The sequence below is a fragment of the Strongylocentrotus purpuratus genome, unplaced genomic scaffold, assembly GCF_000002235.5.
Source record: "Strongylocentrotus purpuratus isolate Spur 01 unplaced genomic scaffold, Spur_5.0 spur5_scaffold_3, whole genome shotgun sequence".
In the NCBI taxonomy this organism is placed as follows: Eukaryota; Metazoa; Echinodermata; class Echinoidea; order Camarodonta; family Strongylocentrotidae; genus Strongylocentrotus; species Strongylocentrotus purpuratus.
Genome location: NW_022145609.1, coordinates 20637412 through 20651976, shown reverse-complemented (window position 1 = coordinate 20651976; position 14565 = coordinate 20637412). Strand labels below are relative to the sequence as shown.

The 14565-nt window shown below is 37.7% G+C and overlaps 1 protein-coding gene across 5 annotated transcripts in view; it reads left to right on the top strand.

The window, feature by feature from the left end:
* LOC100889933 (choline transporter-like protein 1) overlaps window positions 1-14565 on the top strand; it is a 30211-nt gene that overhangs the window by 7808 nt on the left and 7838 nt on the right. For 4 of the 5 annotated variants that reach the window (XM_030995646.1, XM_030995651.1, XM_030995650.1 and 1 more), the window contains exons 5-16: window positions 437-649; window positions 1970-2136; window positions 3161-3250; window positions 4077-4216; window positions 5477-5663; window positions 6121-6289; window positions 7496-7636; window positions 8332-8447; window positions 8942-8979; window positions 9931-10059; window positions 12491-12583; window positions 14069-14164. In XM_030995646.1, the coding sequence (XP_030851506.1) occupies window positions 437-649; window positions 1970-2136; window positions 3161-3250; window positions 4077-4216; window positions 5477-5663; window positions 6121-6289; window positions 7496-7636; window positions 8332-8447; window positions 8942-8979; window positions 9931-10059; window positions 12491-12583; window positions 14069-14164 (1579 nt within the window). Of the gene's footprint in view, window positions 1-436; window positions 650-1969; window positions 2137-3160; window positions 3251-4076; window positions 4217-5476; window positions 5664-6120; window positions 6290-7495; window positions 7637-8331; window positions 8448-8941; window positions 8980-9930; window positions 10060-12490; window positions 12584-13310; window positions 13404-14068; window positions 14165-14565 lie in introns of all 5 variants that reach the window. The other variant, XM_030995649.1, reaches the window with a different exon arrangement.

Genomic DNA, 14565 nt, shown 5'->3' with positions numbered 1-14565 from the left:
ACTTGGGTTACTTCTGTTGTAAGAGAAAGTTTCTGGTATGAAGCGTATGTTTATTTACTTGCACAGGTATCCAAGACAAATCATGAAGCCTTTTTAAATTACTCTTTTAGAAACAGATGAGTGGCAGTTGATTCATGTGATGATTTAATAGGGCTAAGATGTGATATGAAAAAATGGAAAGGATGAATCGCCATCGTAGAGGTGTCGTGGTCATCGGACAGTAGATCACAAGGTACACGGTTCGAGTCCCACCACTGCACCAATGTGATGTAAATGGGTACCTGTCAGGAATTAATAACTTGAAATGCTAGAGCGCCGTAATGGTCGCCTTGCTAAAGCCAGGGTAATAATCGGCGCAGCGCCAGGAGTGTCACAACGTGATGGACATGTGCGTTATATAAGAAGCCACCATTATTAATATTATCCTTTATCACAGATATGTCTTCTTCATGGACGTGCGCTATCCCACGGACTCACTGGAGGTCTGCGTGAGCCAGTGTCCCGATAAGATGCTCAATTCTTCGGCAGACTACAAGAGTTTTGCGGAGGAGACCGATTCCAAGATCTGCAACTATCCCGTGGAGGTTGCTGACTATGGCACTGCTGCAACTGGCGTCAATGGACCGTGCCCAGAGATTGTCTACGCTAGGTTTGTGCCTCTCACTTCATTAACATTAGGCCTTTAAAAAAAAGGTGTTGTATTGCCCTTCAGGTGGCAAAACATGGGTCGGTCGGTCAGAAATCTTTTTTTTCTTTCTTAAACTCCCTCTTTGGGCTGATATTTCTCAGTTTTGATTGCTTTAATATTTTTTTCTCTAAAAAACGGTTAAAAAAATAGCTTTTTTAAAAAACCGACCGTAGATTTCAAGATTTTGGGGTCAGTCGCAAAGGGCAATACAACATTTTTTTTTTTTTTTAGGCCTTAGGAGATGCATGTGGTTCATAGATTGTTGTGATCTATGTAATTGCATTATATCTAGTGGGCATTGGAGATGTGCACCATTATCTAAACCAATGCATGCCTATCTTTACAGTAGGCATGTAAAGGTTAAAGGTGAAGTTGGCTTCTGGTCATGTCATCACAATTCAATCCAATTTGTTTGGACCCTATTTGTTTGGATTTTATTCAATAACATTTGAATTCAATTGATTTGAATTTGATTGAATTGAATTGTAATCACATAGTTAAAGGGACTGTCTAGAAGTGATTGGGAAAGATTGATTATGTGGTGTATAAGAAAATTAGTGTACACTGTGAGATTCTTTTAATCATCAAAGTGACATGTGCTTTACCTGGTCATGCTGGAGGTCACGTGCACTGCACACAAATAGTTATATGGAACTACACACGCATGTGGCATATGAATGTTTGGTCCCCACTTTTACAGCTACTTTCTCATCATATTTAGAACATGGGAGCGTTTGGAGAGCTGTTATTTTCAGGGGAACCTTTTCTACAATCTGTTTCAAACTGACATGAAAAAGAATGAGAAAGCTCAGAAATTTTTTGTCACCTTTCCCATGCAAATCTCCACCTTCTCCTCATGCAAACTTTGTTCCCATGGCACAAAAGGGATTAAAGCCCCTCTAAAGTGTTGGGAACCCCAAATTCCCCAAAAATCTGTTGGCAAAATTTTACTTAAATTGTATCGTAATGTGAAAGAGGATATAATTTAAAACACACTTCTGCAAAGATTTTTCCTCAAAAATGTGTTTGATGACAAATATCGATAAAAGAACTCAAAATTGGGGTTTTCTGTTGTTCAGAAAAGCTAAATTTTGTATTCTTTCATCAATAATCGACTAAAAACACATTTTTCTTGAAAAACCTTGCAGAAATGTGTCTTAAATGATATCCTCTTTCAGATTATGATACAATTCAAGTGAAATTTTGTAATCAAATTTGTTGGGCTCCCAACACTTCAGAGAAGCTTTAATGCCTATTATTTGTGATTCTTTCTTAATACAGTGAGCCCATCATCAATCGGTGCGTCCCTCAGGATCTGTTTGTGATTGCCAAGGAGTACATAGAGAACATCATCTCCTTCCTGAACGCCTCGGAGCTCCTCTCTAAGGCCCTAGTCGACCTCTACATGGCCCGGTGGATCATACTAGGTCTCTGTGGCCTATCACTCGGTGAGTAGAGTAAGACTTTAGTGATCACCTGTCTACAAATTACCATTTTTTTTAACTCAACACCCCCCCCCCCCCTGGAGCAAAACAAAAAGGTAAAATTGTAGTTACCATCTTTTAAAAAAATACTTTTTTTTTTACAGGGGTTGACAGGGGTGGGGGGCCCATGCCCCCATGCCCCCAGCCGGATCTGCCACTGGCAGTCAAACTCATCCTAATCTTAATACACTTTCAGTGCCCGTTGATTTTCATGGATTCCACTAGTGATGATGATAATAATAATTAGATCAATTTATATAGCGCAGCCACTATATAAATATACTCTCTTGCGCTGTGATGAAAACAAAACTCATAACAGTGTTACTTTACAGGCACATAATAAATACCATCTAAAAGCTCCTGAATCGAGTGCATCTTTGCCAAATCGTTGAAGCTAGCAACAGATAAGGCTTTTCCTATGTCTAGTGGTAGGTTATTCCAAAGCTTTTGAGCGGCGCAACTGAAAGCTCAATCTTCAATAGTTAATTTTGTTTTTGGTAGCTTTTAAAGCAGCTTGTTCTGTGTGAACTGTATGTGGCCAGATGAACTATCCTAGGTCTACATGTGCACATCACTGGGTTGGTGGTATATATGCATAATTGGAGGACTTTCCCATGATGCACCATACGTATACAATGACCTCAATGATTAATACTAACTACCCTGTTAATGAATTCATGTAAAAATACATTTCATAGAAATCATCAGGTTTGTCGTTTTGTGCAAGTGTTACATATTCCTCTGAATGCTGAATGCGTGCTGAGGCAAAAATGTCATAAATGTTACGGTACCCTATTAAAGAATTTTCTTCTTTAAAGATATATCACACTTTGTTTTCTCTCTCTCAGTCATCTTGCTATCCATAAAACTGTGGATTGACTTTGTAAATGTATTGTAGCCAAAAATGAATTTGATAGCACTGCTGTTATAACTGAATTGAAAGGAAAATGACAATAGATATCTTCTTTTTCTTGTTTTTCATTGTCAGTCCTGTCCTTTATCATGGTGGTGTTGATTCATCTGGTAGCTCAGGTCATCGTCTGGGTCATCTACTTTGTGTCCGTCATCGGCTCCATCGGTAAGCTATTCTCAGATATACCATTGAAGGCTTGTTCAGATATGGCTGGGAAAATTGCCGCCAGAAAGCCGCCAGAAAGCCGCCATTTTAATTTTTGTTGAGAATTGAATAAATGACAACTGCACGCAAAAAAGGACCTGCCATTCACTGGGTTCTGTGTTATATGATACAGAAATGGGAAGCGTAGTACACTTTAAGTCATCATTAAAAAAAAGACTCCAAATTTATGTTATGCTTTATAAATATAATGTCCAAGTAATCCCGGTAAAAGAAATGCATATTAATTTATATATATATATATCAATTGCAAAACAATCTTCAACATAGTTCTCATCCCAACGTTACATGGACATCGTCATATTTTGTGCCCCAACCACATGGAATGACCCATATTAAAGTTACCGGACTGTGGATCACAAGGTACAGGGGTAAAATCCCTACCACGGTACTAACATCCTTTAGCAAGACATTAATCTACATTTGCCACACTCGACCCAGGTGAAGTAAATGGGCACTGGTATGAATTAGTTCCTTGAAGCTTCAGCACCTTCATGAGGGCAGCTGTGCCGAGGAGGGGTAATAATCTCTAGCTATTTAGGAGCGCATGGAGACGTTGATAAATATGTGATATGTCCTATACAAGATCTGGGGCCTGTAACACAAAGCTTAACAATTGATCAAATGATTAATTTTTTCTACTGATTGCATCGATCACTATGTGCAATCAATCAAAAAATCAATTGTACTTTCAATTGCTTAGCTTTGGGTTACGGGGCCCTGAAACTTAATATTATTATTTTCAAACAATTTTCTTGATGTGACACAGCTGGTACAGCTGTACTGTGGTGGACCTGGGTGATGAAGAAGAAAGCTCTGGATGCCATAGAGCCAGCCATGCAGCTAGAAGCAGACCAGCGGAACGTGACGGCTTTCCTTGGTTTCTCTATCGCTGCTACCGTCTTCACTGTAAGTCACATGACATGTTCTAATACTGATTAAAGGAAAATCCAACCATGATAAGAAACTTCTCCAAAGGAAAGCAGGAAAATCAGAGAAGCACACTGGTGAAGTTGTGAATGAAATCTGGATGAAAAAAAGAAAGTTATGAATTTTTAAAAGTTGTAATCACTATACGTATGGGCACTTCATATTGGCTGAAGCAGTAATGTCAATGTGATGTAGTGCCTGACTACTTCTGTTCAAGATATTAAAAGACTAAAATTTAGATTTGTCAAAAACTCATTGCTCGGGAGGGTCTATTCTTTTTAGAGGACCTAATATAATATGCTATCTATAATATATTTTGAGTAGTGGCTCAAGGGAGAAGGGACTTAAAGAAAAACAGAAATGTATGATATTTTTGTACATGGTTAAGCATATTTTGGCCAATTCATATTGATAAGTGTTTCTAACTCTGTTTTTTCCACTTTTAATACTTCTTTTTCTGCCTGCTTTTTCATTTCATGTGCTCTTTTCTGTCCTCATTTTATCGTTCTGTTTTTTGAATATGTATTAGTCATAGAGAGATTATGTCAGAAGTATAATGAAAAATCGTGTTAATCGTTTGATCGTGTTGATTATACCAATATATTGTGCAACTCACTCCTTGTATATTAATTATTTGGTGCATTTCATTTAGCTAAGCCTACATGGGTAACTTGTTCATTCAATTGAATTTAAAAATATATTTCTGTGGTTTATTCATTTTCATCATTCAATTTTTCTTTGTATCAAAGTGATTACTTACTCTGGTATCCTCTTCTTTTGACTTTGTTCAAAATTCTGCAGTTCGGCCAGTTGGCTGCAACTGAATTTTCCCATAAAAGATCACTACTACGATCACATTTCCCTTAGAAGAGAGAATCCCAAATATATATCAGAATGCACTATGTTGCTCTTGTATCTTATTAATGCTCAATGTCACTTGTGGACAAACTACAATACAGAACTGTGTAAACAGGGGTGCAATTTTGAAAAATTCCATAATAAAGGGAGCACATATTGGGCTGTATATTTGCTTGGTGTGTTTTACTCATTGTAGGTATTGTTGTGCACTGTTACCTTATGTGTTTTCACCCCTACAACATTGTCTCTGCTATTCATTTGCTCGTAATGTTTGCAGTGGCACTTTCATTAGTAGTCGCTTTACCGCCTCATATGTGAACAGCCTTTAAAAAAAACCCCATGCATCTTGTTTCCATGCATCTGCTTTTCCATTCACATCAGGTCATCTTGTTCCTCATCATCCTGGTCATGCGGAAACGTGTAGCTTTCACCGTCGAGCTGTTTGGGCAGGCGGGCAAGGCCATCCGAGCCATGCCCCTTCTGCTCATCCAACCTTTCTGGACGTTCATCATCCTCATCGTGTTCTTTGTCTACATCACCATCGTCTTCATCGCCATCTCTGCAACAGGTGACATCATCCAACTTGTATTTTTGAAACAAACACATGTGTACATTGCTTTGAAATGTTTTTAGTTTCTAAAGACATGCCCATAACTACAAAGTTGTGTAAATTGTCGTTCTTCTGAAAAATTTAAGATTTTCCCAAAATTTACACTAAAATCAAATATGTTTAGAGTTTTTGTATCAGTTATTAGGTAAAAAGTGAAAAACGGACCATTATAAAATCATTCATTTCAGAAGAAAAAAAAATCATTTAAAATAGGTGTGGTACATGTTTACGACCTTGATTGCATGATTAGGTACAGTGTCCATTTAAATGGAGGAAAAATTAAGTTATGATGAGAAATGTTAAGTAGGGAGGGGGCCGGTGCAGTTTGTGATAACCTCTCTTCGTAAATCTAGGCCTGTTGTTGTTAAAAGCAGTTATCAGCATCACTTCACGACTGTCTCAACATCTTCAACAGGCTACCCCATTGTGACCGAACCTCATGGATACATCTCCTACAACCCCCCACAGCCTGTACGCTACATGTGGTGGTACCACGCCATCGGGTTCATCTGGGGAGCTGAGTTCATCCTGGCCTGTCATCAGTTTGTCATTGCTGCATGCGTGGTAGACTGGTATTTCACTAGGTAAGGGAATGAGGAAGGGCGGAAGGGAGGGGATTAGGAGAAGAAGGGAGGGGGATGAGTAGGAGGAGGAGGGTACAATGATTTAGGATGCTTTAGAACTGCAGAGTTTATCCCAGTCTGTCATCAGTTTGACATTGCTGCATGCGTGGTAGACTGGTGTTTCACTAGGTAAGGCAGGCCTGATAATTTCCAGATTTTTTTTTTTTTATACCAATTATTTTTCTTCCCGATTTTACCTCTATTTTCCCAATTTTCCCCAAATTTTCTTACCCAAAAGGGGGGGGGGATTCTGTTAGATGCCATTTTTTCCCCCTGAATCCTTTTTTTTTTTTTTTTTTTACTCAAGGGGTGGGGGGGGGGGGTTGAGGAAAAAAAGAGAGAGGAGGGGTGAGGAGAGGCTTGAAGGGAGGTGGAGGAGTGGGGTGGTTAGAAGGATGGGGAGGTAACAGTGATTTGGGATGCTTTAGGACTGCAGAGTTTATTCCAGCCTGTCATCAGGTTGTCATTGCTGCTTGTTTTGTAGATTGGTATTTAACCAGGTGAGAGAAGGTATAGGGGAGGTGATCTGATGATACTCTGGCAATAGGGATCGCGAATTGGACTCTGTATTAGGTTAGGGTTTGATTGGGCACAGTGTTTGTTCCTTGGTTGAATTTGACCTTAGAGCTTTTGTTGACTGAGCAAGGTATGCACACCTGAAGGGGAAGGTTGGAGGAAGAGGATGGGATGGGTATGAGGAGATGGAGGGTGTCATACTTATGGCTTTACCTAGACCCCAAGTTCATTGTTGCCTTCCATCAGGTTGTCTTAGAGAGAGGATGGGTATGGAGGGAGGTGGGGATGAGGAGAGGAGGGGGAGGAAGGAAGGAAGAGGAGAGGAGAAGGGGTGGCAAAGTGTCAAATGGGAGAAGGGGATTGGACGGCATTAAGGAGAAGGATGAGGAGAGGGAACGTGCCAAAGGTTTCATCTGGACAGCTGAGTTCATTCTGGCTTGCCATCGGTTTGTCATTGCTGCATATGTTGTAGATTGGTATTTCTCTAGGTATAAGATATGAGGACAGAGAGGGAGGGAGGGAATGAGTAGTAGGAGAAGAGGGGAGGGGTAAGAGAAGGGAGGAGGTACCATGCCATATCATTCATTCCAGTAAATACCTTTAAACTCTGTATGACTCTCTCTTCTGTGTGTGTGTGTGTGTCATTTGCAGGGACAAGGATAACTTCAGCTCTCCCATCCTGCGCTCCACAGGTCGACTGCTCAGGTATCACATCGGCTCCATGGTGTTTGGATCTTTCATCATTGTCCTTGTCAAGGTACCCAGGGCTATCCTCATGTACACCCAGTACAAGTGAGTCCCTAAGTAAAGCAACTGTAACATTATTGCATCATAGACTACATTTATGTATTTTTCAAATAAAACAAACAGATTAATACACAGAATGGATAGAGCCACTGTGTTCTTGCAAGCTAAAATAGAGGTGTTGTGGTTGAGTGGATACGTCACCGGACTGTCGATCCCAAGGTCCGCGGTTTGAGTCCCGCAGCGGCACTGATGTCCTTTGGCAAGACGTTAATCTACATTTGCCACTCTCAACTCAAGTGAGGTAAATGGGTACCTGGTAGGATTATTCCTTGAAATGCACTGTGCGCTGATAACGGCTGCTGGAGCTAAAGCTAGGGTGATAATTTCCAAAGCTCTTTGGAAGCACAGAGAGATGTAATTACTATTATTATTATTATTAAAATGTTTGCTCTGATTTAAAAAAAAAATGGAAATACCTTTTAAGAACTTAGAGAAAATCAAATTTTACGATCTTAAAGAGCTCTCTTGAGCAAGATAGCATCCTCTACATATACTGTTTTTTTTTCTCCAATCATAGGATTTTCTTCTGAGAATTAAGAGCAGCAAGTTATTCAGTTCACCTGACGAAGCAAGAAAATTTGTTTCAATAGACAAATGATGTTTATACACCCATATCCTTTTTATATGGCTCCAGTGAGAAATAGTGTTGTCAAAATCTAAGACATATCCTCTTTTCTCAGATTGAAAGACAGTCAGAACCCTGTTGCTCAGTGTGTACTCAAGTGCCTCATATGCTGTCTCTGGTGCCTGGAGAAGTTCCTCAAGTTCTTGAATGAACATGCCTACATCGTGATTGGTGAGTGGTCAAGTAACAACAACGAAGCTACTTTTTTCGATGAATGAAATGAAGAAAGGTTATGGAAAACACGATCTCCATCATGTACCTGTTTTTGTTCCAAACAGTCACAAAAACTATTACTCAAGAAGAAAATGGAAAGGAATTGTATTGAATTAAGCACTGACTTTAATCATTCAATCTGTTGGACATGTTTTTAGAGCAAGTGCTATGTATATACCCAGCTGTACTGGATACTGTCACTATACAAGAGCCATTCATCAGTAAGGATTAGAGAAGTTGAATTTTACCCGTGTGGGTATATGTATCCATTGAACATCTACTCATCTAGTAGATTTCAACAATTAGATAGCACTCTATGCACTCATGAAATTTCTGTTTATAGTAGAAAAGTGCTAGTGTTTAGATATTTTATTTGTTGAATACCTGTACTTATATGCATTAAGGAATAGTGCATTTCATGTTTTTGTGTTACTGTTGTTGTTTTTATACAGCTATTGAAGGTGACGGTTTCTGCAGTTCTGCTGCAAAGGTAAGAATGCTTTTGACACACAAGTTTCATCTAGCAATCCTGCAAATATTTGATAAGAAAAAATTAATGAAATGAGTAAATTTTGCATGAAACTTGCTTGGTTATGTTCAATCATTATTGGCTTAAATATGGGTGAATTTGACCATCCAAAATTAAACTGAGGTTTCTTTTTTTTTCTCTCTCTCTCTCTCTCTCTCTCTCTCTCTCTCTCTCTCTTTCTACTCTCATGATTTTCCCTTTAATAATGATGATAGGAATATGACAGAAGCTGTAAATGCTATCTTTCCTCTCTGGCTAGTAGGCGGATATTTCTCCCTTGTATTTTTTTATATTTTCTAATTATGTAAAAACTGATGAATTTTTACTTGAGAGGATATACCAAGGAATGGTCTTGACTACTTGACTGAACATTTCGAAAGCCTTGACAGTCCAATTTTGCATATAATTTTGTGAAAAAAATACAATGTATGTCTCAGGTTGTTAAGGATTGGTAACAGGAATGGAGACAGGTCCTCAACTTTTGAAATTTGCTAATGACTTGCTGGTGGCAATTAGGGATTAAAAACTCAATAAAAATTAATGGAGGATGGCAGACCCTTTCCATCTTCAGTTAGATACATTGAAACCTGTCTATAAAGACCACCCAAGGGAGACAAAAAAAGTGGTCTTTACAGATAGATGGTCTTTATGTATGGGTTCTTTTAGTGTATGTTTCAATGAGAACCATTTTCAAGGGAAACAATAATTGTGGTCTTTGTAGACAGGTGGTCTTTGAAGACAGGTGCCTATGGTACATGTTTCAATGAGAAACATTTTTCAAGGGAAACAAAAAATGTGGTCTTTGTAGACAGGTGGTCACTAAAGCAGGTATGACTGTACAATGAAAGTGTCAATAGAGTATTGATGATTTTCATTTAGCGATGTATGAGCTTTACATTTTGTTTGTCGCAGGCCTTCACAGTGCTGCTGTCCAATGCCTTGCGTGTGGCGGCCATCAACTGTGTGGGTGACTTTGTGCTGTTCTTGGGTAAGCTGATGGTCGTAGCCATCACAGCAGCCATCGGTGTCGCTATCATGGGGGTGAGTACACTGGAGAGTGCTTGCAGGGTGTTGGGTGTTGACAATGGTGTGTTATTTAATATGGGGAGGGGTATGCATAAGGGTGCTTGCAGGGTGTTAACAGTAATGTGATATTTGGCATGGGGAGGAGTGTATAGGTATGCATAAGGGTGCTTGTATGGTGTTAGTAGTTGTGTGTTTATAGGTATGCATACGGATGCTTGTGTAGTGTTAATTAGTAGTTGTGTGTTTATAGGGATGCCTGTAAGGGGGGGGGGGGAGGGGGTTGAGTTTTTGCAGCTGTGCGATATTGAGCATGGGAAGGAGTACACTGAAAAGTGCCTGAAGGATCTTGGGTATTCCCCATATTGTGTTGTTTGATATAGGAAGGATGTGCATCATGGTGCTTGGAGGGTGTTTAACAGCTATGTGATTTTTGGCATGGGGAGGAGTGTGTATGGGAAAGCTTGTAGGGGCTGAGTGCTTGCAGCCGTGTGATATTTAGCATAGGAACACTGGAGAGTGCTTACAGGGTATCGGGCTTCTACAATAGTATTTTTTTCAATATGGGGAGATCGAGGTAGGCATAAGGGTTTTGTTTGGTGAAGTAGTACACTGAAGAGTCTATATGTCTAGAGGGAGAGAGAGGGGGGGGGGTAGAGATAGAGAGAGGAAAAACAACTTCTGGAATTGAATGTACCCAAAACAAGAAAAACAATTAGTGAATTGTAAGTGAAAGTGGTGTGATTTAGATTATTTTTCAAGAGACGTGAGCATGAATCCATTTCATTTAATATATTGTGATTTTATTTTATGTGAAATATGTTTTATGCTTTTGACTCATGTTGGAATTATTTTAAGACAGATTTCTTTTACACAAGTTCAAAATTGTTAAGTTTTCATGATTCATGATTTCTTTAGAATTTCATATAAGTTTGATTTATATGAAATTATAAATGTACATATTGTTTACAGTTATTCTCCCTTATGTCTAAATTTGAAAAAAATACAGATTATATTTTGTTTTATCATGATGCAATGTTTCATGGGAACTGGATACAAACTTGATCATTTGCAGAAATTTGACACTTTTTTTTTTTCATTTCACTCATCTGAATTTAAAGTAAAAGCATTTAGTTTGCTAAAGTTGAGATCCCCTTTGAAGTTTGAGATATGCCCAGAAATTGTAATGTACCAAAAAGGTACTGAGAAGCTTCCATGTCAGATGGATGTCATGATGAAGTTTTGAAAATATATTGTAGTGTAGAAAAAACAAAAATATGATGAGTGAAATATAAAAACTTTATCAGTTTAAAATGAAGAGCATTTCAGTAAAAAATGACCAAATGGTAAAATTAACAGAACTGTTGGAATGTTATGACATGTATATAAAATGTCTTTCCCATGATCCATTGCAAGACAACGCATCATATTTTTGAATACTTTCATGTGATATGTTGATTACCAACTTTCTACATGTACAATTTATCTGATTTCACCTTTCGATATATTGCATGCATTAGATTTGTTTTAGTTTGTGTATTAATGTTTTATAACTGATTTGCTTTTGCATGAAAATTGTGCTTGTTGCATGCTGTTTTCATATCGATCATTTTTGATGTAAGTTTTTCCATTTGCATGTTGCATGAAGCTTGTTTTTAATTTTGAAATTGATTATAGTTTATAAGAGAAGCATCTTGAAAACTGTACCTGAACTATAATGATGACTGAAATCATACATATATGAAATCCCTTGAAATCTTCAAAATAAGTCGTGAACGGCTGCGCTAGCTGTACAAAAATTAAAGCTTTTGTGTGTTGCAGAGCTACATGAAATGTTCAAATTTATCATTTCAAAAGCAATTTCAGTGTAAAAGTTTACATTTTGAATTTTATTAAGCACATCGCATGAAATACAAGTACATTTCTGCAGGATGAAATAAATGTTTTGAATCAACCATTCGACCCTGCCTTCATAATCTCAAAATCTGAGGTTTGAATCTTTTACATCTTATGAAAAACATCTAATTGTCAGCTAGGTTAATCTTCATTTTTGAAATTTGTCATGAATATGATCATGCACTGCTAAACAGAAAAAAAGAGGAAAAAAATGAACAAATGTTGTGAAATCCTTATTTCTGATTACCATATTATTTAATAAAAACTCTAAACATAAACTTTAGGAATCTTAATTGTTCCAACATGATTGACCCAGAGTCCTATAGACCAGAAGTGACCGGGAAATATCAAGCTTTTGGCTTGTTAACTGTGTTAGACTAGAAATAATCATCTTTTAGAGCTAATTAGACTATCTCTCTATTTGTTTAGCAGTGCTTGGTCCCAAGTGTTTAAATATGTGTCTTGTCTTTCTGTCTATATCTGTTATCTCTCAAAAATGCACTCTTCATCTGCATTGCACGCTGCATCTTCACTCCTTGGGGGTTGTGAGCAGACCATGCAACAGCTCATGTTCTATGCAGTACCTGTGGTAGTTGCCTGCATCTTTGCCTACATCATTGCTGGCACTATGTTGAGTGTGTATGAGGTAAAAAGTGAAGCTATTGCGCACCCTCCCTCTGTCTCTCAACTGCTTCTAAACAGATGAACAAACAAAAAATCAGCCAAACAGACCAAACGCTTTAAACACGCTGTTCGTGTAGTCCAACAATAAAGACTAGTTTTTGCAATAGATTTCCATTTTCAATTTTTATTGTATGCTGGCAGGGTTTCAGAGGTGATATATTGCCTGATTATATGATCAAAAATAGAAGAGAATATAGAAAGAGAAAGACAGGAATTGAAGGTAAAACAAAAAAGAATGATGGAACATTTTGTAGTTTCTGTGAAGGTAATTAGATGTTTTATAGTTGTTTGTTTGTTTATTTGTTTGTCTGTTTAGCTGTGGTTAGAGACAGAAGGTAGTAGAGTGTGTAGCGCTGTCGCACAAAAATGATTTTATGCAGCTTGGAAAAAGGTTACCTCGTTCTCCAGAGCTTGCCCCAGATCAAGACGTCACAAACACACATCTGTGACATTGTCCAAGCTCGTCTATCGAGGGCCTTACTCCAAGTTGCATAAAGTCAAGCAAACCGTCTGACCGTAAATGCCCCAAACTTTTCCCAAAACAAACTTCCTGCATGCTGGAGTCACTGGCCATGGCATTGTGCCTGCATATGCACAAGATGACCTTAAAGGGAGAACATTCATATCATTGATATTTGATCGACAAAATTTCTTCTACTCCCCTTCCTTTCCCCCCACATATATCATAGACGAACGAGACTCTCCTCTTCTATGCCATTGCGGCATTGATAGTTGGAATTTTTACATACTTTATAGCGAGCAGCTTTTTTCTGGTGTACGAGGTAAGTCTGTATAAGTCTTTGCAATCGACATGGAAGGCTGAAGAATACATGAGTGCTGGAAGTTGTTTTTTAAAGCTACAATCAGAAAATATTTACTGGAACAATATAGGAATCAATTATATACATGTAACTTAGCGCTCCCTTTTATGATAGTAACATAAGAAATGCAATGTTTATAGGAACATATTTTTTTTCTTACAATAAAGAATGATATCAGTATATATAACATTAAAATGAATAAACATACTTTGTTGCATTGCCAAAATTACAAAAACTATTTTTGAGATGCTGTTTTCCATTGGCACTCAAGATTTTGGTAGATTTGTGTAAATCAGCCTTTTTAAAAATATCATTTTAAAGATGTAATAGAGATTGTAAACATTCTCTCCAAGGAAACATGAAAATTGTCTTAATATATACCAATTTACACCTGAAATTTATCAGTTTTAATATGTTATAAGATTAGTAGTTTTTATGTTGAATTTAATTAATAGTATTTGTATTGAATTGAATTCAATCTAATTCAATGGAAAGAGGAGAGAGAGGGAATAAATAATACCAAGGGGATTAGAGGAAAGAGAATGTGAGGGAGAAAAAAAGCAAAGACCAAGGAAATGAAAATGGTAGTGCATGTGGTAAAATATACATTTGTTGTTCGTCTATAGATGGCAGTAGACACCCTTCTGCTCTGTTTCTGTGAGGATGCCCGCGTCAATGACGGCTCTCCTGAGAAGCCTTACTTCATGGATAGGGATCTCATGGTGAGTATATAATAATGGATTCTTTTGAAATTATGATAGAAGATACTGTGTTCTTGCTTTATACTAGCGAATATCACATTATATGTCTCAATAACTTTGGATATGGGGCCTATAATGCACAACAAGTAGCAATAGACCATTTTTAGTAATTTAATCAAATTTAGTGCATAAATTGGCTTTGTTAAGTGCTCTGTTACAAATTATTTCATTCACAAATTATTTTATTCACATGTTTACAAATATTTGTATTTCAATAGTCAAAATGAGAATTGCATACATTAAAGATAAACTTTAGTACTGGTAATGCGATTGCATTGTGAAAAAAAAGATGTGGAGGATCAGAAACAGTTGATCGTATAGCATGTAAGTATTGGTGTGCACTGCAAGGTTCTGAGTCATCA